Source organism: Centrocercus urophasianus, unplaced genomic scaffold, assembly GCF_019232065.1.
Source record: "Centrocercus urophasianus isolate 14NV4802_14NV808 unplaced genomic scaffold, USGS_Curo_1.0 seq_23, whole genome shotgun sequence".
Classification (NCBI taxonomy): Eukaryota; Metazoa; Chordata; class Aves; order Galliformes; family Phasianidae; genus Centrocercus; species Centrocercus urophasianus.
The window spans coordinates 16,619,954-16,642,106 of record NW_024884789.1 but is presented as its reverse complement, the minus strand read 5'-3'; the positions used below and the strand labels follow the sequence as shown (position 1 = coordinate 16,642,106).

Sequence of the window (22,153 nt, the reverse complement as noted above, 5' to 3'; positions counted from 1 at the left end):
CCCTGCTTAATTACAAAGAGATGAAATCCTCCAGCACTTTGCAAGTGACAAGATTCGTTCTGATGCCAGACACCTTCCCTTTTATCGGCACAGCTCTGTGCAAATGGCCTGAACCTCTTCTGAATGAATACGGAGGGTATTTCTTAGACTGTCGGCCACCTGGAGATCAGAAATACTGCATGGAGGAAATTTACAATGTGTAGATGTGCTCTCAGCCTGCCGCCAAATACTGCTGTTGGATTGCAACAAAACTGGAACTAAAGCACAAAATTCCCCTTGACCCACAGTGGACTTTTCTTTCCTGTGCACAAAGTCTTCTATGTTCTCTTCAGGCAAAATTGGCCCTTGAACTGAGAAATCATCATTCCATGAAATATGTATTTAAGTAAAAAATAAATAACTGCAGCCCTACCTCCCTAACCCTGATTCTTCTCTCAAAAATACAACTCAGATCAAATTTCAGTTTTCCTTTTCTAAGAAAAAAGGCCACATGGAAAGCACTTCTTTTAATTGGATCAGGCTCTGAATGCCAGGATATGAAGGCCAGCCCTCCAAAGAATTTAACTGCTTTGGTGAGCTGTGTGATGCTTGTGATGCTTATGCTTCCTGTCTCGTGTATATTCCCATAATAAACCCCAAGTAATACTCTGTAAAAAACAAACAAACAAGCAAAAAAAACATATAACTGCAAGATTTTAACAAATTATTGAATATGTGCTAACATTTGCTGTGTACAGAAAGGTTTGAGTTTTGAAAAAGCTTTAAAAATATTCTTAAATGCAGCAAATACCAACCTCGCTTTGATGCAATATAGTTAGATTTTAGTTTTGTTTTTAAACCTCAAAATGTAATGCAATGTCAGCTTCATTTTACCTAAAACTCAAAGCTATCCATTTCAAATATTTGAATTTAAGATGGTCACTTGCTTTACGGAAGTGTAAAATATATTTATTCCTGTGGGAAAGTTGGGGGGTTTTAGTTTTGTTTCATTTTTGTTTGGTTCTTTTTTTTCTCCTCCCAGTGTGAGCTGGGCAACTGATAGGGAATCAACTGTAGAGATTTGTGAGTTTGGGGTGTTTGTTTTGTTTTTTTTTTTTTTGTTTTTGTTTTTTTTGTGACCTCCAGCCTGCTCAAGCTAGTTATTAAAAGCTATTAGACCTTTCTTCCTGCAATTTACCTCATTCCTAAACCTTCTATAGACATGACTTATCATTTTGCCTTTCTGAGCCTTCTTATCAGCTCAGGTAATGTGTAAGTCAGTGCCCACCGAGGTCAGTAGCAGCCAGGCTCCAACTTTGAAAGGCGACTGCATCAAACCTTCCTGTCTACATTCGTGGGAGGCTGATGGTCAAGAAGTAACTTCATTTCTCTACAGACTTGCTATCTCTGCTCTTCCTTGTCTCCTGAGCATAGATGATAGCTGCAAAATAATGAAAACCTTTTCTAATTGTGTATTTTGGAAGGCTGTACTCTGTCAGAGACAAACAGTTACATGGAACTGTAGGTGTGTACAGTTAGCTTCTTATTTTGGTTGGATTTTTTACTAGTCAAGTTCTTCTCCGCGCTGCTATCTGGAAAAGCCATCTGTACAAACCGTATGTTTCTGTACCTACATCTGCAAGTGATGGTTTAGTAAGCATTTTGGGGTTCTGTCTATTTCAAATACCTATACTTTCATGGTTTCCTGATGATCCATGAAAGATGTGACGGTTTGTTTGCTAGCTGTGCTCTCAGGTAGATCAAAGGGAAATGTCCAGAAGCTTTTGAAAACATCTTAGCCAGTAAAAATGCTTAGAAGTTATTGTTGGCTCGCTCAGATCTTTTCCATCCTAGCATATCTGTTGTTATCAGTTAAGCTGTAATACAAATCCATACTAATGAGAAAATGAAGATGTTTTTAACTGTTTTATTGCTCTATTGTATTTCTTCGTTTGCACATTTCCCTCTTGTATTCTGCAGCAAATAAGTTGACTTCATGTTCATTTGCTCTGACTGTGACCAGAATTGTGAACTCCCAGGCACTGAGATGTGCTGCTCAACCCTTCCGGTCCATGCTGAACTTCCATTCAGTTTCCATAGCACTTGGGCACGGTGGTACCAACAGTTCTCTTTGTCTGTGTGGAGGGTTTCTAGCTGCCAGATCACTTAGAGGTTGAGAAACCCTCTTGTCCCTCTGTTGGAGATCCAAGGACCAGCACCTAGCAGTACCGAGGTCGTCAGAAAAGTGCCTCAGCTGGATGTCAGCTCTGCATATTGGGCTGTTTCTAAAGCAATTCAGACAATGCTGGCAGTGTAAAAAAAAAAAAAGAACAACATCTGTCTGTCCTTTTAATAATGTAATTTCAGAAAGACCAAAAATTTGGTTTCTGTTCATTTGCTTCAGTTGGGAAGCCAGTGCATGAGTCTCATCATAGCATGCAGTTGAAAATAGGGCTAGGATAAAAGAAATAATTACATACATTTAAAATATATATATTTTTTTCTTCCTGGGCAGGTTCCATTTCTTTAGTTCGGTAGTTGCTACACTGAAAATCCAATATTCAATACTGTCTTGAAGGTATACATTTTCTGGAGTGTTTTAGAAGCAAGCCCAGTGATGACTAGAAATGGAGAGTTTTACAAGGCTGGAGATCTTTCCATTTAGGTTTAATGGCTCAATATTTGAAGCATCTCGTGGCTGCTAAGGATTATACTTTTTACGAGAAAAATAAAAGCACAAATGAGTTTTCAGTGGTAGCTCTGTGGTGCTAACTGGAAACTGTATATTTTTGTTAGCACAAAGAAATGCACATTGATACACAGGGGTACTTGCAGTGGCATGAGTCAGAACCGAATAGCACTTTCAGCTATATTGAATGTGTGCCTAAGTGCTTTACTGGATTGGGGCCACGTTGTTCAGCATCTTGCAGGATTAAATCCTAGATGCTGGGCGCAGCTGAAGAGCTTACAGCAGCTCTACACAAGCAAGGGATTCCCTTATACAATGGGAATTCTCTACTGGATTGCTTTTATGGAGACTGCCAGAGCTGGAAATCTGGTCATTAGACCATATTGGTTCAAAAACTGCTTTAAAGCAAGTAAGAGTTTTTATGACATCTGGCATTGACAGTCATCATGAACATTAAAATAGTGATGAGATGTTGGATCTGTCAGATAACCGAAGGCATTTTTCCTCTTCTTCCTTTGTACTTGAAACATTTACGATACCAATCACTTGACAGGTCGCTTTAGGTAGGTAATGTTACTTGTAGATTTTTGACAGTTAAACTATGAGGCCTCTTAGACCTCACAAATAAAAATAGGAAGTTCTGTAATGCTTGCTTATCCAAAGCCTATGCTCAACAAACAGTGGTTTTTATGAACACCATTAATTTCTGTTGTAATCAAACACAGAAGGCAGAGCTTGAAAGGTTTCACAATTATACTATTAAATCTTAAGATTTCCTACCCCCTTACGTGATATAATGATTAACATGCAGCAGTACATCACTTTTGCAAGCATCCCAGTTAATGTTGTACATAAATCTCAACATGCTTTCACACTATTCTGTTAATTACTTCTACAATAAAGAGTTGATCTTTTGTCACTGAGTTCACTCCAAAGGAAAATAAGGTAGGAACAAAATTCAAATTTACCCATTTTCTTTAAAACAGTTCCCTTCACCTCCTCTATGTCACAGACTGGGTAAAAACCACATTTGTTCTCACTTTGTGTTCATCCACCTACACGTTTTTCCCAAAAAATGAAAAGTGAAAAATCAGCTCTGTGAGAAATGTTAGATTGTATTAAGAGTGTCAGATGTATTTATTCTTCAAATTAGTAAGAATGGTTTTATACTGAGGCATGAATTGTATAACTAAGGACTCCATACTTATGTATACGAGAACTGTATGCTCTATGTAAATATATTTAACTAGAAGAGAAAAATAGACATCTGTTTATATAATACTATTCATCACAGCAGCTGGAAGGCTTTGCTACAATATATTGTTAAATCTTTTAAGAGAGATTATATATCTTTTTTTTCATCTTAGGTGAAAAAGCTCTGAGTAGCATTTGTTAGCCGTGTTATAAAGCCTGATGTTCCTAGTACAGGTTGACACATTAGAATTAATTTATACGTTACAAACCTTAATCCATCTATTCAGCAGGCAATTAGAATCATTAGGCCTGAGTTGTTTCAGTCAGCAGAAGTTACTGAAGCAACATAATATTATTTTTCCTATTGAACTTGAATAAGCTGCTAAAGGCTTCTCACTTGCTCTCTTGGCTCACCACCAGAAGCAGACTATTGCACTGAGCTTTAAGTACCGGCACAAGGCTCGGAGCTCATGAATAATGAAAAAATGTGCATGTTGTTCTTTGTCACCAAGTGTTACCAAATCCCTCCTGATACCTATACAGGGAGAAGCAATTTACTGTGACCTCACTTGCTTATACTGGCTGTAAATGATTTTAACCTGGGATGAGAATAAAACTTCCTGCAGCCCGCTGTGTGTTTTAGAACTGTGTTACTGCATGTTGTCCATTCTGATGTTCCTGATATGTTGGGTTATGCCTGGAATTCGTGCAACTCTTTCTGTCTTCCCAGGATATCATTTTCTGTTTTCTTTTTTAGTTTTTTCAGGGAGGTGGTCTTGCCTTTGAGGAGTCCTTCAGTCTTTGAAATACTTGCCTACTTGGGGTATTAACTGTAGTAGTAAACTGCTAGAAGTTTTGATACTTGCTAGAAGAAAATCTGTCAGGACTTTGGTTCACTTGTGATGTGGATCCACTGTAATTCATCTGCTTGGATGCAGTTAAGGTTGCCCTCTTTTACTGGCTTCAGGCAGCTATGTATTACCCTCTTAGTTTGCCTCCACAGTTACTGTAATTTGTTGTTGAATTCAGGCATGTAAAAGCTACCTCCCTGCAGACTGGAAAGAAAACAAACCAAAAACCTGCATTCCTCACTGTACCTTGTTATCACTACCCAGTGATACCCCCTGTGGCCTCCCATGGTACTCTGTACCTACTGTACTACTATTTCAGTGTGCTGTTTTAGATGCACATACATTGCGTTTGTCCAAAGTCAAGTAGAGGATTACTGTGCAATACTAAAGGCTGTTCCTTCCACAGAAATGAGCTGTTGCTGCACTTTGTTACTCAATGCTTGGTGTATCCTAGATATGTGCTATGTCTTTGTGATGACACAGGGTTGAAATTAAAGTCCACATTCACAGTTAAGTGGTTTTTTAAAGAAAAGGTTTCTTTGCTAGTTGCTCATCAAAAGTTCAGTGTATGTATTACACAAGAACCATATTGATGACATCCCCTGCTGCTGTAGAGTTTCCTTCGGTTCTTAAACACTAAATTCAGTTTTGACTTGATTTATTCAGTTTTAAATGATGATATCTGTATAGGAGGATATAGACCCTTTCTTATATCTGAAATATTTGAATGTCTCTCAGCGCTGTTAGACTTCGCTATTGTATTTTGCTCTACTCGTATGTGTTTCTCTACAATTCTTACTGAATTATAAATGTTGGGTTTTTTTCCCTTTTACTTAGGTTAATGTTCCAGATGACCATAATGCTACTTCAGGAAGAAGTGCAAATAAGCAGGTGTTTGAAGGTCTAACAACGGGGCTCCTGAGGATAACAGCTGTGATTTTCAGGTGCCTAATCTCCAGCTTCCCAGATGGGAACAACCACTCTACAACACTGAAGATAATACAGGAAGTGAAAAGCAAATCCTCACAAGTGGAAGCCTTCAGCAGCAGAATCCAAGACTTGATCAGGTTAGAAAAATAATAATCTTGAAATGTCTCTAATCCTCCTTTATTACAGAGAAAAAAAATTACTTTGACTTAAGAGACAAACTTCTCTTAATGTAGTAACCTCTAATGTAGTAGAAGTAGCATATGTGTCTAGTCAGAAGACCCCTGAAGTGCTATGCTCTCAAGCAGAAAGATTTTCTTCAGGAGAAATGCAGGCACAGAAATACAAAAGACCAAATGTCTTTTAATTGTGCACTTTTTCACTCATTCTGAGGTTGAAATATGTTTCTGTATTTATCTGTCTCTGGGTTAATGAATATCTGTGGCAGCTAAATTGCTTTGGTTTTTTTGTTATCTCTTATAGATTAGTTTTTATTTACGGTGGCTTTGTGCATCCACCTGTATGGCTTGTCCATATAATGTTTTCAATTAATCTTTGTAGCAAATATTGCCTTAATCACGTGCTGTCATCTAAACCATTGGACAGTTATAACAAGCCCTTATGTTAGTCTTCCATGTTGTCTGCACTCCTCATTGATCCTTTTTAATCCTAACACCTTTAATTGCTGTGTGACTTGTGTAGCATCCTCGTAATCTAGGTTTCTTCACCTTCTTTTGTTAGCTTTCTGTCAGTTTCTTCACCTCATTTCTTTGGAGTCAGCTTCCTTCCTTCCATGTTTTCTCTCCATTCTCTGCACCAGCTGTATATGCCCTTTGCACTTGTGATCCTGAATACCATGCATGCATTCACAGAACTTTTCTATACAATAAATACCTTCTCTTGTAAAGATCAACCAATAACTTCTATAATTTGACTTCAATTCTTATAACATAACTGTATTTTAGTAGCAGCTTTCCTTTCTATGTGCTTATATATATATATTGTATATTATATGTATATATGCTGTGGGTAAAATTTTGATCAAAATAACTCTGTAAGTTCTATTAGCAGGATAAGGGGAAAGACATTCCTTCAGTCATTTTTGCTTGAAACATTCTAGGTCTTTGGTAAAATGGCTTGAATGTAAGTTGTGGCTGAGCATCCCTGTGGTAACTGCCTACTAATTTGATGTGTTAAAATTTAGAAGTGAAACGTTCATAAAACGTAACGGCCTACTTTCTGGAGAATTCTGATGTGTTTCAATCGTGATCTGCCTGATTTGAAAAGGAAATTCCCTCAGGCTTTGCAGGTAGAGAAACTATCTGTTATTAGATTAACAGTGAGACAAGTTTTTAGGTGCTACTTCTCAGATAGATCTCAGAACATGGCTTTTCCTTCTGTTTTTGTTCTGTGCTCTTGAGGAGGAGAAAACTTATATGTAATTAAGGAGACAGATTTTTAGAACCACTGCATTTTTTGTTGCAAACGTGGGAAGGTACCCAGCAGACAGCCTAACAGTGGTAGAAAGGAAGAGCACAGACTTCTGTTTGGCCATCAGAAGGCTGAGTTTAAGAACAGGATTGAGGTCCTTGCTGTGACATAGCATTCCTAGGCAGTGCTACACAACATCACTTGGACTTCTTATAGGCGGTCATTAATTTGAGTCCTAGCTTGAAAGCTGGGTTTGATTTACAACAGTGCTGAGCACATTGAACAGCAAGTCAGTGGGAGCTTTACTTTAGAGTATATAATGTGCTATGTAATGCCAAATACCGTTAAAACAAGAGCATAGGTCTCTCAGATCGAATACACAAAATAAGACGTAAGTGGATTTATGTGTCCATGCTTCTGTTTCTGTCAAGGAAAATGCAGCTCAGACCAGCTCCTCGGAATACAGGGATGTTACAAAAATGAACTCCTTCGTGTCTGGGAAGGTTTCAGGTGTTGTACTCTTGAAGTACTGCATGAACAAACCCATATTCCTTTCTCACCAGTTGCGCAGAGGTTTTGCACATTCCTCTGGATGCTTATTCTCCTGAATTCTGTTTCTCTCAGTTGCTAAGCCTTAAGACATTTTGTCAGCTTTTGTTTGATTCTATAATGTATGTAATTTTTATTTCCTCTTTCATCTCTCTCTTTAATGTGGTGCCAATCTGTTCTGTTGAATGAGAAATCTCATTTCTTTCATAAGCATTTTGAGTAAATGCGTTTGAGGAAAGTAAAAAAATCTGAGACATAGCTGATGCTTTTCACAAATCTGGCCACCATGAAAGTTTTCTGTTCTGGTACTTACACTTGATGATCTTACACCAACGAATTACATTTCTTTTATGCAGTCTGCTATACTGCCTTAAGATGTTGATTGTAAGCATGACTTAGATACCCCAGAGCTGTATGATTAGCCAACTGATTTATTTTTAACCTCACCGCACTGCTGAACTGAATGACTTCATGTGGCACCAGATTCCACCAACTGACAGTACTCTTCTGTAACCTTTGGTGGATTCCTTCATAGAGTTTTGGTTTGTTTTTTTTCTTTGTTTTTGAGAAAAAAGTTATTTTGATGAAATGCTTTTTTACAGACTTGAACTTTTTTTGTTGTGGCATTTAATGTATGTTAAATTCTCAATGCCAATAGTTATTCTGATAACTCTTAAAATACCCTGTACTTGCTGGCAGATACTCAGAATGCATTTCTAAGGTTGCCTGTATTCTCCCTCCTGATGATCCGTGTATCACAGCTTTAAAGTCCTGTGGTTACATCCAGCCTTATGGAGGCTTAAATGCTCACAGCAGCTTCAGATGAAGTTCCCACTCATTGTGTCTGTGTCACCGTTAACCCAACAGATCATTCTTTTTCAATCTAATTTGTGGTTGTGTGTTTTAGGTCTTGTTTTTATTTTATTAAGCGGTATAAGTGCTGTAAAGCTAAAGAGGGATCCTTCTGCTTGCCTTTAATGTCTTTTAATTGAAATGAGAAACTGATTATCCTAAACTATACTGTTTGCTAAAGGTGTGTAGTTTCACTAGTTAATTATGTCACCAGTACATCGCTGTGAGGGATGAAATGCTAATGGTATGCTACTGAAACTGGCACAGTGAGCATCTGCACATCTTCCCACTTCTCCAAGTCTGATACGATGCTGATGGACACAAAGCCAGATAGCTGGAGGAGGAAAGCAAAACAAATAGTTGCCATAGGTACCGGTGACCTCTAGAAGTTAATTGTTCTCATGTAACCCACCTTCTCCCCAAACAGGTTTTGAAAGAGTGTGAAATTTCAGGATGTTGTATTCTTCTCGTTTAGGAATGGGAGGGTGGGAGGTCTGCTTATTGATATTTGTGCTGAGCAGACATCTGACACTGGCTGGGCTGAGCACAGATACACCCTTAAGCTAAGAAGATACATGAGAATCCAGCCAGGTCCTTCACCTGAGGCACTTTAAGGGATCTGGTTATAAATGGAGAAAGAAAGGCACGATGACAAGGTAATGCTGCAATTAGGAAAAAAGAGAGTGGGCATTTCAAACTAGTCAAAACCAGACAAATTTATATTATTAATGAGAACCTTTCACCTCCAGGTCATTCTATCATGTGCCCTCGTGGAGTTGACTAAATGAGTTTTAGGAAGATTTGGAAAGAAAGAGGGAATAATTTTTTACTTTTTTTTTTTTCTCTGTTTGGGACAAATAGACCTGACACATAAGGAACAGGTGTTTGCACACAGTCAGAAGGATAACCAAGTTACTGGAGCTGTACTCCCATGGGCGAAAAGAGTGAGAGATGGAGACGTTAGATTAGAGCTTTGACATTCCACTTGTCTGCACGCTCAGCTTCAAGGAAGGGAGTGCTTCATTTGTCCTTTCATTGTCTCCAGATGACCCTAAAGAATAGTTCCAGTAGACTGAAAACTCATCTATTTCTTCTCTGCTGAAACAAGCAGCTGCTGACACCCTTTGGTATCCAGGTGTGGGTGTAAAGGAAGGTGACAACACCTCTTGTAGATGTCGGTCAGACATTCCTTTTAGGGAAAAAAAAACAAAAAGATTGTTGCCCAGAGTACTTCTGTCTTTTAGTGAGTAATCATCTATCAGTATTAGCTGTGCTTTATTTTCTCCTTCTTCCTCTTCCTTCCTATATCATGGTGAGATTTCCTGCACTCAGCATTTCTCTGCGACTGTGATGTATCTAACACCCAGCTCTGTTCCTGGAATTACTCTGCTAATACTGGAGAGCTTGTTTATCACTTGTGTGATGAAGCGGGGTGCTTAGATCAAAACCTGCAGGAAAACGTGCTGGTAGCCTCTCATGTTGCTAAACAGAGCAGACAAATCAAACTGACCGGAGCAATTAGTTTGCAACTAATAACCTTTATGCATCCTTAGGTGTTATTCACTGCTATATTTCAGCAGATCAGTCTTTCATTATTGCAGTCTGACATCTTGCTTTATACACAATGTATTTTTATTCTTAATTACTTTCCAAAATCTTTATGTCAGCAGGTTAAGCTTTGGCAGAAAGTCTAGCTTCTGGCCCTGAGGAGAGGTTAGTCTTTGGGCAGGAAGGCTGTCTGAAACATGGAGACTTTCTTCCCCAATCTTAATAGTCCCTAATTTTTCAAAATCAGACTGCAAGATAGGGGAAGAAATTACTTTAATAGATATTTATCCAGGTCCTGAGGCAGTTGTTATCTAATCAATATTAATTATTTACTAGAAACAGGTTTGTTTTTTGTTTTGCTGCAGTCATCATTATTTAATAACGTTTCACACTTCAGTCAAGTCAAGATGCACTTTGTGTTGTAGAAACATACATAGTGCTGTTCCCATCTTCAGCCTCACTCTATAGCATGATCTCTAACAAGTGGGCTTGACAAGCAGGTAGGCAGAACAGCTGATGGGATGGAATAATGATAGAAATTGTATGGCTTAGGGCTGACTATCAGTGTAAAAATAGTGAATGAGGTGATGGTGTCTGAAAGCAATTTCATTTCCTAAGTCAGGTTGTGTCACAGAATGTTGCAACAATTCTGATTTTGACCAGAGGTTTCTTCCAGTTGGTATGAGTAGAGCAGGGGAAAGTACCAAGAAAACAGGAAAAAGACCATGGAGTTGATTGAAGCTGGAAGTTCATCTCCACAAACAAAGCTGACCTGACATAGGAGAGTGAACCAAAGAGATCAAGTCTGAGAAACTGCATGTTTGTGGTAAAAGGGGGAAGTACATAAAGTTAAGTGATAGCAGTAAAATGATGTGGAAAAAGAAGCCAGTCTGCACAGTTCAATTGGAATTGATAATGATTGAAGTGTGACAGAAACTGGTGCAGACAGACAGGTTGGTGTTAGTGTGCAGGAGCAAACAGAAAGGTTTTTGGTGAGAGTTTCCAAGCTCTTAAAAATTCTAAGAATCCTCAGCAGTAGGGAGGATGGTGATGTGATCTACTCGTGTCTGATAAAAGCAAACAAAAAAAAGTTGCCTTTTGGCTTAAAAATAAAGTCATTAGCCTGGTTTTCTCTGCATTGAGTCCTGGTTGAGTTCCTGATGAGGCTTTCTGATAGCAGGAGGTTGTAACCTGCATGTTCTTGTAGTCTCTTAATTGTTGCACATAAGTTTAAAAAAAAAAAATAAAAAACCGGGGGGGGGGGGAAAAAGCAAAAAGCTGTGCAGTGGTTGTTATGATATACGCATTGCAATAAAAGGTTATCTGGGTAACATCATTGTCATCTTGAACTTGTGTGTTCTACGAAGTTTGTCTCTTCATGCTAAAGAGAAATTGTGCTGCTGCAGAGCTATCAAGACTGTTATAAATCATTTAACTATGGCAAAATTCCATTGTCCTCTAGCAGTTTGGTAAAATAAACACTTAATTCATCTTTCTTTGTACAGTATAATACAAATTATCGTGCAACAGACAGTTATCTTAACAAGAACTACTGATAGTTACAGAGCTCCAGACATGAAGTTGTTGTAATTTGAACTGCTCTATTGAACCCTTTAAGAAGCCACAAACTGTATTTTATATGGTTTGATAGCAGAGAAGCAGAAATTCCGTTCTTTGTAAAGTCATCAAAACTGTCACAGGGCTATTTTTTAATACAGTTTTTCATCTGTTTCCAGTTACGTGGTGAACATAGGATTGATAGACAAGTTGTGCTGCTGCTTCCTGTCCGTTCAAGGCCCTGTTGATGAGAATCCAAAAATAGCAACTTTTCTACAAAATGCCACAGCGCTGCTGCATGGAATATGTCAGCTCTGCTTTGCTGTCAGTGGAAGGTAGGTACACTTGGTCTGTCACCTCTGTTATGTTCACCAGGCAGCAGCCAGCGGAACTTTCAGCCACCACTGCATCTGTGGTAGTAAGCGAGCGCTGAGGTAAGGTTGTTAAGGGGCACCAGTCCTTAGTGACACAGTGAAGGCTGGAAGAGGATCTCTGCTCACCCTTTCACCATTGAACCATAATTAGTTGCCTGCACTGAGTCTCAATTCTTGTAGGTTGTTTATCAGAACTGCAAGCTGCATCCCCTTCACTCGTCATTACAGAGAGGGTTTTATCACTGCTGAACTTAAGCGTACAGTACTAAGGACTTGAAGTATTTTACTGTCAGCTGAAATCAACTCTTAATTGATTTTGTCTTTTAGATAGCCAAATTCAGTTCTTGTTCTTTAAGATACTGCTATCAGTAAGAGAATTATATTTATATAAAGTATTATTGGATCTGTCAGGGGATTTTTCTAATGCAAAATGCTCATTTCTGCAACCTAACTGGGGCTGAGGGGGATGAGCATGTGGCATATCTCTGCTGGCAAATCCAGACTGCTCTGCCTGCAGCCTCAGATGGCCCAAGTGTCAAAGTCAAAATTTCAGAGCTTCAGGGGCCACGTGCTAAAACCTACTGCCATTAGACTGCTGCGTGTTTCAGGGTAAGATAGTGCTGCCAGAACTTGACAGTGAATGCCTGAAGGGATGCTAACGTTGAAGAGCAAGAGTTAAGAAAACATAAATTAAACGGGGCTGCAGGTGAGAGCTGTTGCTGGTAACTCCAGGACACATGGGCACATGGAAAAAGAACTGCAAGAAATATGAGCCCAAAGAGACCATCCCAACTTACTGAAATTTCCCTGTATGAAAGCTGCCAACTTGGCATTTTACATTCCAGGACAGCGCTGCCAGAAGTGAAACGCGTACTGAAAAAATTCACCTTTCTCTTAGTGGAATAATGATTCTAGCTGTGAGTCTGAGTAATATAATATGTGCTGTTTCTGAAGCGGGCATATGTCTCACCCAACACACAAAAGATATTTGCTCCCAAAGTAATGAAATATTGTGCTATGCAAGTACTTCTGTGTTCTGTAGCAAAATATGAATTTTGGAGAGTTGAGCATTTTTCTTCAGTCACACCGAGAAGTATCTGATCTTATAAACAGCAGTGCTGGTGAGTTTATCCAAAGGTGCTGATTGTTGTCAGTTTTCTTGTTAGATTGTTCCTTTGAGCATGAAAAGAAATGAGAGAAATGAACTTGCAGATTCTGAAACTGCTGTCTTTCACTTTTATCTAAAAGTTATGCTATAACTGATCAGACAGGCAGTTTAAATGCCTTTAATCACCTCAGCATGCTCCTGTTGAAGAACAGAATGCAGTGTGATTCTGCCATGTTACATAACGTGCACAAGGAGTTCCTTAATATTCAAGGTGATTTTAATGGAAAAAGCTGCTGCCAAACACACATCGAGATGGCAGAAACAGAGTTCAAATTTATTGAATTCTTAAATATGTCACAGTGCTGTAATACATTTTGTGTGATACGTGATCTGCAGCACTAAAGGCAGCCTCTCTTTGTGAGAAATACAGATGGCTCTTTCATTTGTGCTAACCAGCAGTAGGAAGCAGGGCGTCCTGTTCTGTCAGAATCCAGTATTCCTGATTCTCCATGCCTAAGCACCAAACTAACCACCCTGTTCTTAATGCATTTGGAGTTTTTATCCAGAGGAAAAAAAGAAAAATCTGGTAAGTAGTATCACTTCTGTATTGCTGTAGCACAGAAAGTTTTGAAAAACAGGTATTAATGTTCCAGGCTTTCCCCATTGTTGCAAGAGCAATTTGAGATTCATCTCCTAAAGGGATTTCCCAAGGTAAGGAACTTACTGGAGCCCCTTGATGATGATGGCGGAAGCATGTCGTTTATTTTGTTTTTCTGATAAAAACAGCAGCCTGTGTTGGTTCTTATATAAAATGTGGTTCTGTGCTCAATGCATTAGGCTGTATGTGCTCTTCGTGCTGCCTGCAGTTTTTAGAGGGCGCATTGTGCTGCTGAGTGGGCACAGTGGGGAGCTGACAGGACTTGGTCATAAGGAAGGTGCTTGAACCAGGACCACCAGGCTGTCAAATCTTCCACAGCCCTGCAGCAACAAAATCCTTCATGAGCTGGAACTCATGAGCTGGCCAAATGCTGGGTAGCCTTCCTTGCTGGGTTCGGACAGCACCAGGCTGCTGGAAGGGTCTGTACTGCAGCTCTAACCAGGGCTATTCCCAGAGGGCTAGAAGTTGAACACTGTAACACACGTTCTAAACAATTAACAGAGGCTGTCCTCGGGATATGAAGTGCACATTTCTGGAGCTCAGATGTAGGAAGTGCTGTAATGTGGACTTTCCTGTCTTCTCTATAGGACTTACTTCAAAACCATCCACAATTTTGCAAGATGTTTCTAAACCAAACTCTAAATCTAGACCCGGTGTTTGCTTGGATACTGGCTTTGTGGCAAGCTGTTCTGTCAGGGTCCACCTGTAGGTCTTGATCAGGACCTTTGTGACAGGCAGTCCTCCTCCTTGTTTTAAAGGAATTAGGACCTTCACTGTTCTGTTTCTCTCTCCATTAATTCATGGAGATCTCCATGTTGGATTGGTTTTAGGAAACATTACATCAATAACAATGATTAGAGAATATCTTCAAATTGCAGATATGTATGTCAGCATGAAATGTTAAATGTTAAATAAAGTAAAAGACAAAATGTTGAGACATAAACTACAATACATTTTTATTCGCCTGGTAGACTTTAAAAAAACTAAATTCAAAATCATGGTGTAAGATACAGTAAAGGAAAACCTTAGTAATGTAGAAACATAAAGTGGAGGATTCTCAATTTTAGCATCATAAAAAGTTATTGAAATGAGGGAATCCATTCTGAACATACGTTATAAACTCATAGTAAGAGGAGGATTTTCTTTTCATTTGTGGTCAAGGTCTTTAAAAAGATTTTAACTTTTATGTTGATCTTTTCAAGTGTGAATTCTTGGTACTGACGAATAAATGCTAGAGTGATTCTTTCAGCTGAAGTTTTGCAGTGAGTTTGATAGTGTTTTCTAAACACTGTAGTGTGTATAGAAGATCACTTGTTGAAAACATTAGTAACTTTTAACCCAAGGGAGCCTTGTTTTGATAACTATTGTAGATGTATGAGAGATGAAAATAAGGCACTGTCTCTCAGTATAGTGAAAGTGCAGCATGTCTGGTTAGCAATATCTGTTTGCTGAGCAAAAGATAAACATTACATTTGACACCAAGACTCAAAATTGTGGCCATGATGATGCTTAGCTCTTTTCTGCTTACCATTAAGAATAAAGAAAGATGTTTTTATTAAAATGAAGCTGAGCAAAACATTAAGTTGACTGAATGCATAGTAAGAGTGGTACGTGTAGACTTTCAAATCTGTCTTGCAGTCTGTGTTCAATTGCAGATGAACAGTAGCAGTGTTTAGGATGATGGCCTTGTGTCCTAGAGGAGTTCTTCATTGTACCTCTGCACTACTAGGCTTATATTGGGTCCTGAGTCCTGCATACACACATGGTAGCATGCTTGCTTTGTCGGTATAAGGCAGAGAACAGTAAGCAAGCAGAGAACATGGGGAGCATGAACAGAAATACTGCCATGCTGGCCTGGCTGACCATTCCCAAAAAATTGGAGTGAAAACTGAGCAGCAGAGTATGTTGTAGGTCTTTCCCCTCATAGCAAGGGTCTTGTTTATGTTCCTGTCCCTTCCTGTACTCCCAGCCTTCATCAGATTTTACCCCTCCTTCCCCTGAAAATGACTGGAAATAAGACTTGTGTCCCAGCTGTTCAGTTTTTACTCTGGAGGACTGTTGGCAATGTCTCCTTTCACCTGTGGCCATCAGTAATGGTGGTCAGTAATAATGTGCTGACACTTCCACCCAGGGCATTGTGTTGCTGTGGTACATGATGCTGCACACTGGTAAGGCAGAAATCACAAAGCAAGTCAAGAATTCATGGAACTGCCAGTAGACAGACTGACCTGTTGTGTGAGAGCTCTTAATGAAACAGTAAGCTACAGATTGAATGCAAACAACAGCAGAAAAATAGCAGCAGTGGCTCAGTGTAAGGGTCAATCCATAATAATAATAACTGCTGCGAGGGAATGCTTTCTCTAAGAGCAGCACAGCAAGCTGACAGTAACAGACACCATGAGGGCAGTGAATTGTGCATGGAGAGATCCTCAAATCAAGAAGCTTCCTGGGATGGCAACTTGGACCAAGTTCTGCCACTTTCATGGCGCAGCCAACATGTACAAGCTCCCTAAGCAGCGCAGCAAAATGGCATGTCTTAGCAACGCAGTAGCAAAGTTGTTAGCATTGTGTGCTATCCCAGAGCAGTGCTGAGGTGCATCTAAATCCAAGGCAGCAGCTGATGGATCTGGTCTACGAGCTGCAGCAGCAGAAAGCTGCAGATATATAGGGCTTGGTCCAGGAACACAGCGACTGTCACGTCACAGACATGCAAGGAAGTGGGCTAGTTTCTTTCCAGTTTTATTACAGTAATTAAGATAATGCTTGTTTTGGCTGCTGGATAGCAAATCATATGCAAGTCTGTTTGAATTCTGGGTGTGCTTCTCACTGCTTCCAGCAGACAGCAAATGCAGCAAGGACTGCAAACTAATTGAAATTTCTTCTGGAAATTACTGCAGACTTTCAGACCACCTATTGAACAACGCAATGATTTGTGGCTTGATAATGGGATTTATAATAAGGTTTGGCAGGTGCTAAGTCCTCCTTATAGCTATTTTATTATTGTTTTGCCTCTTTTTTTGACGTTTCTCTCTCAGTAATAGAATGTAGAAGGAGAAAGTACAGATGATGGTTTTTAAATCCTAATATTAGAAAAAACAAACATATTCTAAGCCTCTTGAAAACTCATGTTTCCATTTGGCTCCCTGTTTTTAATCAGGAGTATATATTTCAAATATACAAACATTATAATGTATACCCTTAGAGGGGCTTGTCTGCTTGTTAGCTCAGTCCGTTTTTAAAACAATATATTTTCAGATATAAACAGTTTGCTCATATTGAAGTTTGGAGAAGTTGTAGTTTTATACTTGCTCTGCAGAGTCTGCTGTTTCTCATCAAGCTGCATTAAATTCCTGTTTTTAATAAATAGTGGTGTACTTTAAGCAGTGCAGTACCACTGTTTAATATCTCTTTGCTGGGATGCATATATCCATGCTTTTTAATTCTTAAACCTTTTTCGTAAATCGTGAACCCTCTGCCAATGGGGGAGAAGTCTCCTGTGGCAGAATCTGATAATCATAATGGCAGCCCATCATGAAACGTCCTGCACTTAATTTTTGTTGTATTTTTTCCTTTATTTTACTCCCACAGGTTGTTAGACCCTAATATAAATATTTGCCTGTTTTTTCTGTGCTAAATATAGAGACTTGGTAAAAGTTTGGAAGCCTTTCCTTTCCCTTTCCCCAGCCTAGAATAGCCAGTGGAAAAGAACAAAAAAACAAAAGAAAGAAAAGAAAAAGAAAAAAAAAAGTCCTGTAAGTCTTCCCTTTGGGGAGCAACTGGGGGGGGTTGTCCATTCTGCTTTACTTTGGCAGCCCTTAGCAACACGGTTAACGTGTGGGCTTCTTTAAATAGGATAATCAAAAGGAGATGCCTCCGTAGGACTCACAGCTTTAGTTACATACAGACTTCAGTTTCCTGTGTGACAGAGTCCCCTCTTACTGCTGTGGGTTTTGTTTGTTTCCCTTCCTCTCGGCCTGTAAGCTGCCAGTTATCAGAGCTTTCCTTGGGCTTACATTTGAGGTGGACTAAAAGGGTTTTTAAAATCTGCTAAACGTATGGAATCCGCTGTTTTATGGGCTTGACCAGAGCAGCTCAGAGCAGCACACACGAAGCTTCGCCTTCCATTTTCCCACATCTCACATGTGTTTTTTTCTGCTTTAAAGCCCGCAACCGGTATGAATAACGTCTTTTACCTTTTTATTGTAAACATTTAGGCTTAAAGTGATTATAACTGACAGTTAAAACCAACAGGAGCCGGTAGCCTGTTCATACACAAATTAACTGTAATACAGGCAAAATCAAAAATAAACATTTTCAACAGTTCCTTCAGCCCACCAAACCTCACAGACAAAATGACTTTTTTTAACAGCTTTGTCCTGCGGTGGGACTGTAAAATCCTTGGTCTCTTCTGAGGGGGTGGGGGGGTGAAAAAAAGAGAGCATGCATTTGAAGTCATTTTTACAATTGACTTTTTTATGTATATTTTGATTCATTCACTGCTCAAAATGGCAAAAGGATTTCATCCAGCTCTATAAGCTTTCTCATATGGAGTTGTTTAAATGTAATGATGGAGTGAGAGCTGAAAGCAAGCTAACTTTAACCTTGGCTAAAATCAGACAACCTCCTCGTTGCACAGAGTCACAAAAAGCTGCGGGAGGTGTCATGTACAGCAATGAATCTGGGGCTGTCGTTTGAACACGACTGTTTTTCAGCTGATAGTTTTTCTGTTTGCTACGGTGGTTGAAGCTAAGATGGAAATAAAATACTGGTTGCAGAGGGAGCCGTGCTCATGTGATGCTGTGGAAACAAACAGCCTGCCTGTTGCAGCGGTTGGCACGCTCTGGCTGCCGAGTGCATAGTTGGGCAGCCAGCAGTGCCTCTTGGTGGGCAGCAGCGAGCAGCTCAGACACAGCACACGTGCTGGGAGTGCACAGAGGTGGCCCTGAGCTGCTGACTGCCTTCCTGGTGCAGCAGGCCTGCTGCCTGTTCCCCGCTGCTCGCTGCAGTCTGGTGCACTCACCTGAGGACCCTGCAGCTTCCAGCTGCTGAAAAAGGAGCTTCACGTTGTAAGTTGCTGTGCAGCGTGGCTCCACCCAAAGCAAACTTAGAGCTCCAGGACTTTTCCTTTTTTTCTTTCTTCTTTGTGTCATTCTTTGCAGCATAGATGCTAGGACTGTTGAGTGTTACAAACCACAAGCCATTTGTGCTTCTTTTGCAGGAGGTAAGTGACATTAAATCATTATTTTAATCATTTGACTGTACTTTACGCTGTGTTTTGAATGTTACTGAATGTATCCTGAGCAAATGCTGTGCCAGGGCCTTCTGAAGCACTGCTGTGGCTGGGTTTGTGGCAGAGCCCCTTTAGGGATCCTTGTGAGTCTGAGTTGGTTGTTAAAGGCAGCCAGTGTTAAATAGTCATACCAGTTTTGGAAACTGGCATGAACTCAGCTGCACTGAGCTCTAGCTGAGGTCTGCAGTGGTCAGGGTGGTGGTGCTGAGTGGCAAAGGCGGAGCACCCACGTAGCACCCAGGTGCTGACGGGAGGGCAGATGTGGTACCTCCTTGTGTTCTTTCTCTATCTTACCTGAAGATCTGGTTGCTTCTTTCAGACATTGTGAAGAGTGGTTTGATGGGATGTTTGCACAGCATAGGTATCGCTGAAGTAGGACTGGGACATGAATGAAATCTTGGCATATCAGCAGAGAATGCTGCACGTGAAGCTTTTCAGTAACATCAGCCATGCGCAGACTGTAAATAGGAAGTCATTTAGAAGAAATGGTACCCCTGCAAGCTTATTTCTGATAAAATCTTTCCCTACGCAGGTAACCTAACTGATACAGTGATAGCATTCATCTGAGGTAACTGCTTTCTAAATGTGGAGCTGTAAGGCAGCAGTGATGAAAGAAGATGTGTGCCAGCAGAGTGAGCTGTGCACAGCCAGGCTGTTCACTCAGGTTGGTGTACAGACAGATACGAGTTGCTTCTGAGACAAGTACTGAAAAGGCTGCATTTAGCCCTTTTGGTCAAGGAAAGCTTGCTGATCCTAGTCAGCAGGAGTGCTCTGAGGGTCCAGTCTAGTCCTTTCTGTGGTAATCCAAGGTCTTGTCTTCAGAGTTACAGATGGTTTTAGATAGATCTTCTTTCCAGCTTGTCTCTTATTCTCTGTTCTCCCTTTTCCTTTTCTTTTGGTTTTTATAAAAGGGAAAGATACCCTCACCTGGTTTGCCCTTTTATCTTTTAATATGTATCATATCGCCTGTGGTATTTTCCCTTAATAACAGAAAAAAAGAAAATGGTTCTGATATTGACATTTCTTTTCCCTTTTCCTTTTTCTCTTTTATTTTCTTTAAGATGCAAACGCAGTGTATGAGGTAAAGATAGAAGGTTGATGCACCATATATTCAGCGTCACTGCTTGTTGTATTCCAGTGTTTCCTGTGAATACTTACACAGACCTATTGTGCTTCCACAGTGAAGTTCAGCTGGTTCACATGATAGTTCAGATCAGGACTTTAATTATGTATTTTCTTCTCTAAAAGGTATTCAAGACCCATCTGGACACCTACGTGTGTAAGCTGCTGCAGGGAACCTGCATTATTAGTAGAGGCTGGACTTGATGATGGTCCCTTCCAACCCCTGCAGTTCTGTGATTTTATGAAACCTTGTGAAACCTTGTTGGATTATTTTGTGTGCTTTTTGTATTTGCATTTAACGTCCAAAGTAGCAGTAGTCTTAGATTTCACTACTTGTGACTTCCTTGCATCAAGCGTTTCAGACTTCTGTCTTGCTCCCATACAGTCTTCCATAACAGCATCTGATGGAAATAAGTGGCAGTGTTTTGCTTAACTGCTCAACCATCCATTCTCAGATTCCTGCAGAACGATTTGATTAAGATTGTCTGGTCCGGATAACTGCTTTTGCTTCATCAGCAGCATGTCTGCTGCCATGCCCACCGCCCATTCCCAAGGCAGGAGAGGCACAGGCTGTGCTCCCACCTCTCTGTGGGGAGAGGAAGGATGGCCGTGGGCTGCTGGCCACAGGGGCGGCCTGCGTGGATCCCCCAGAAGTGCCCCCAGCTCTCTGACCTGAGAGCTGGCCGACTTCTGCGTGGTCTCTCATTGGCATCATCAGCCCAGTTTGGAAACAAAGACACCAGGATGTGGAGAAGGATATTTAAAGAGTATAGCAGCGCTGTAATTAAGGAGAGCAAGAGACTGTGCCCGGATTATTGAAATAATGTTGTGGAAATATTGTGGATTCTTGACATGTTAGACATCGGGCTATTTTCCTTTTTAGCAGTTTGCTTGTGCTCGAACATTTCCCTTATAACTGCTTCACCCTGGGCAAGTGTGTGCTGCTCCTCTTTTCAGACGGTTTAATGTTTCTTTGACAGATCTTGGAACATATTTGACAGTACGCGTCAGGATCCCACAGGGCTAACGGCGGTTCTTCAGGCTACGGATCTGGTTGGAGTCTTGCATATGCTGTACTGTGTTCTTTTCCACGGCACAATTTCAGATCCAAACACAGCCAGTCCTAAAGACAGCTATGCAGAGAACACAATCCAGGTTGCCATTCAGAGTTTACGTTTCTTCAATAGCTTTGCGGTTCTTGATCTGCCTGCTTTCCAGGTAACAGATGTTTTACAGCTTTTGCTTTGTGTGAAAATATTAATGACTGTGTGTGTTTTTGGGCTGACGTCCATCTCCAGGGTCTTAGTTATTTTGTGAATTGTCTGTTTTCTTGTGCACAAAATTATTTCTACCCTGTGGCTAATAGGTATAACCAAAGTGCGAAAGTTTGCAATACATGAAATGCTGAATCCAGTCCATTACTACTTGTATTCATAAAAAGGAAAGCTTATTCTGCAGGATAATATTTTGCTTTTGGAGGTCTTTCTTTAATTAAAAAAAAAAAAAAAAAAAGAAATTTTATATATGTAACACTATATATATTTATTAAAATTTCATTCAAGTGCAAGAAGTAAATCCTTCTGATGAGAAGGGGCTTGTATTATAACCATGATTCTCATTTCTGAGTGCTTTCAGTGGCTGCTTGCACTGTATATCTCAAGCTGAAAATCACTTAATATCTAAACTTTTTCTCAAAGCAATGTTTTATTGACAAAAAATGGAAACTTTATCTTTCCATAATTTATTATTCATTGAAATTAAGAGTCTTTTCTTACCTATTACTGGTACAGGAGTCATTTAGCCATACTAAGAATCTGTAAAATACTTCTCAGATGAATCGGCAGAGCTTTTATTTTGTTCATACAAAGCACCTGGCAGAAAGCATTGCTTTGCTAAACACAATAACATCATTCTCATACCATTCATCAGACAGGTTTCTGTTTCATTCGTTGTGTGATCTGTGTATAGGCTGCACCATAACCTTCATCTGAAATGTGTTAAAACCAGGAAGAGCTTTGGAGGAG

General features: G+C 40.0%; 1 protein-coding gene across 4 annotated transcripts in view; it reads left to right on the top strand.

The window, feature by feature from the left end:
• SCAPER (S-phase cyclin A associated protein in the ER) overlaps positions 1-22,153 on the top strand; it is a 161,336-nt gene that overhangs the window by 118,200 nt on the left and 20,983 nt on the right. For all 4 annotated transcript variants that reach the window (XM_042824624.1, XM_042824622.1, XM_042824621.1 and 1 more), the window contains exons 26-28: positions 5,551-5,780; positions 11,757-11,912; positions 21,110-21,347. In XM_042824624.1, coding sequence (XP_042680558.1) covers positions 5,551-5,780; positions 11,757-11,912; positions 21,110-21,347 — 624 coding nt within the window. The remainder of the gene's footprint in view (positions 1-5,550; positions 5,781-11,756; positions 11,913-21,109; positions 21,348-22,153) is intronic.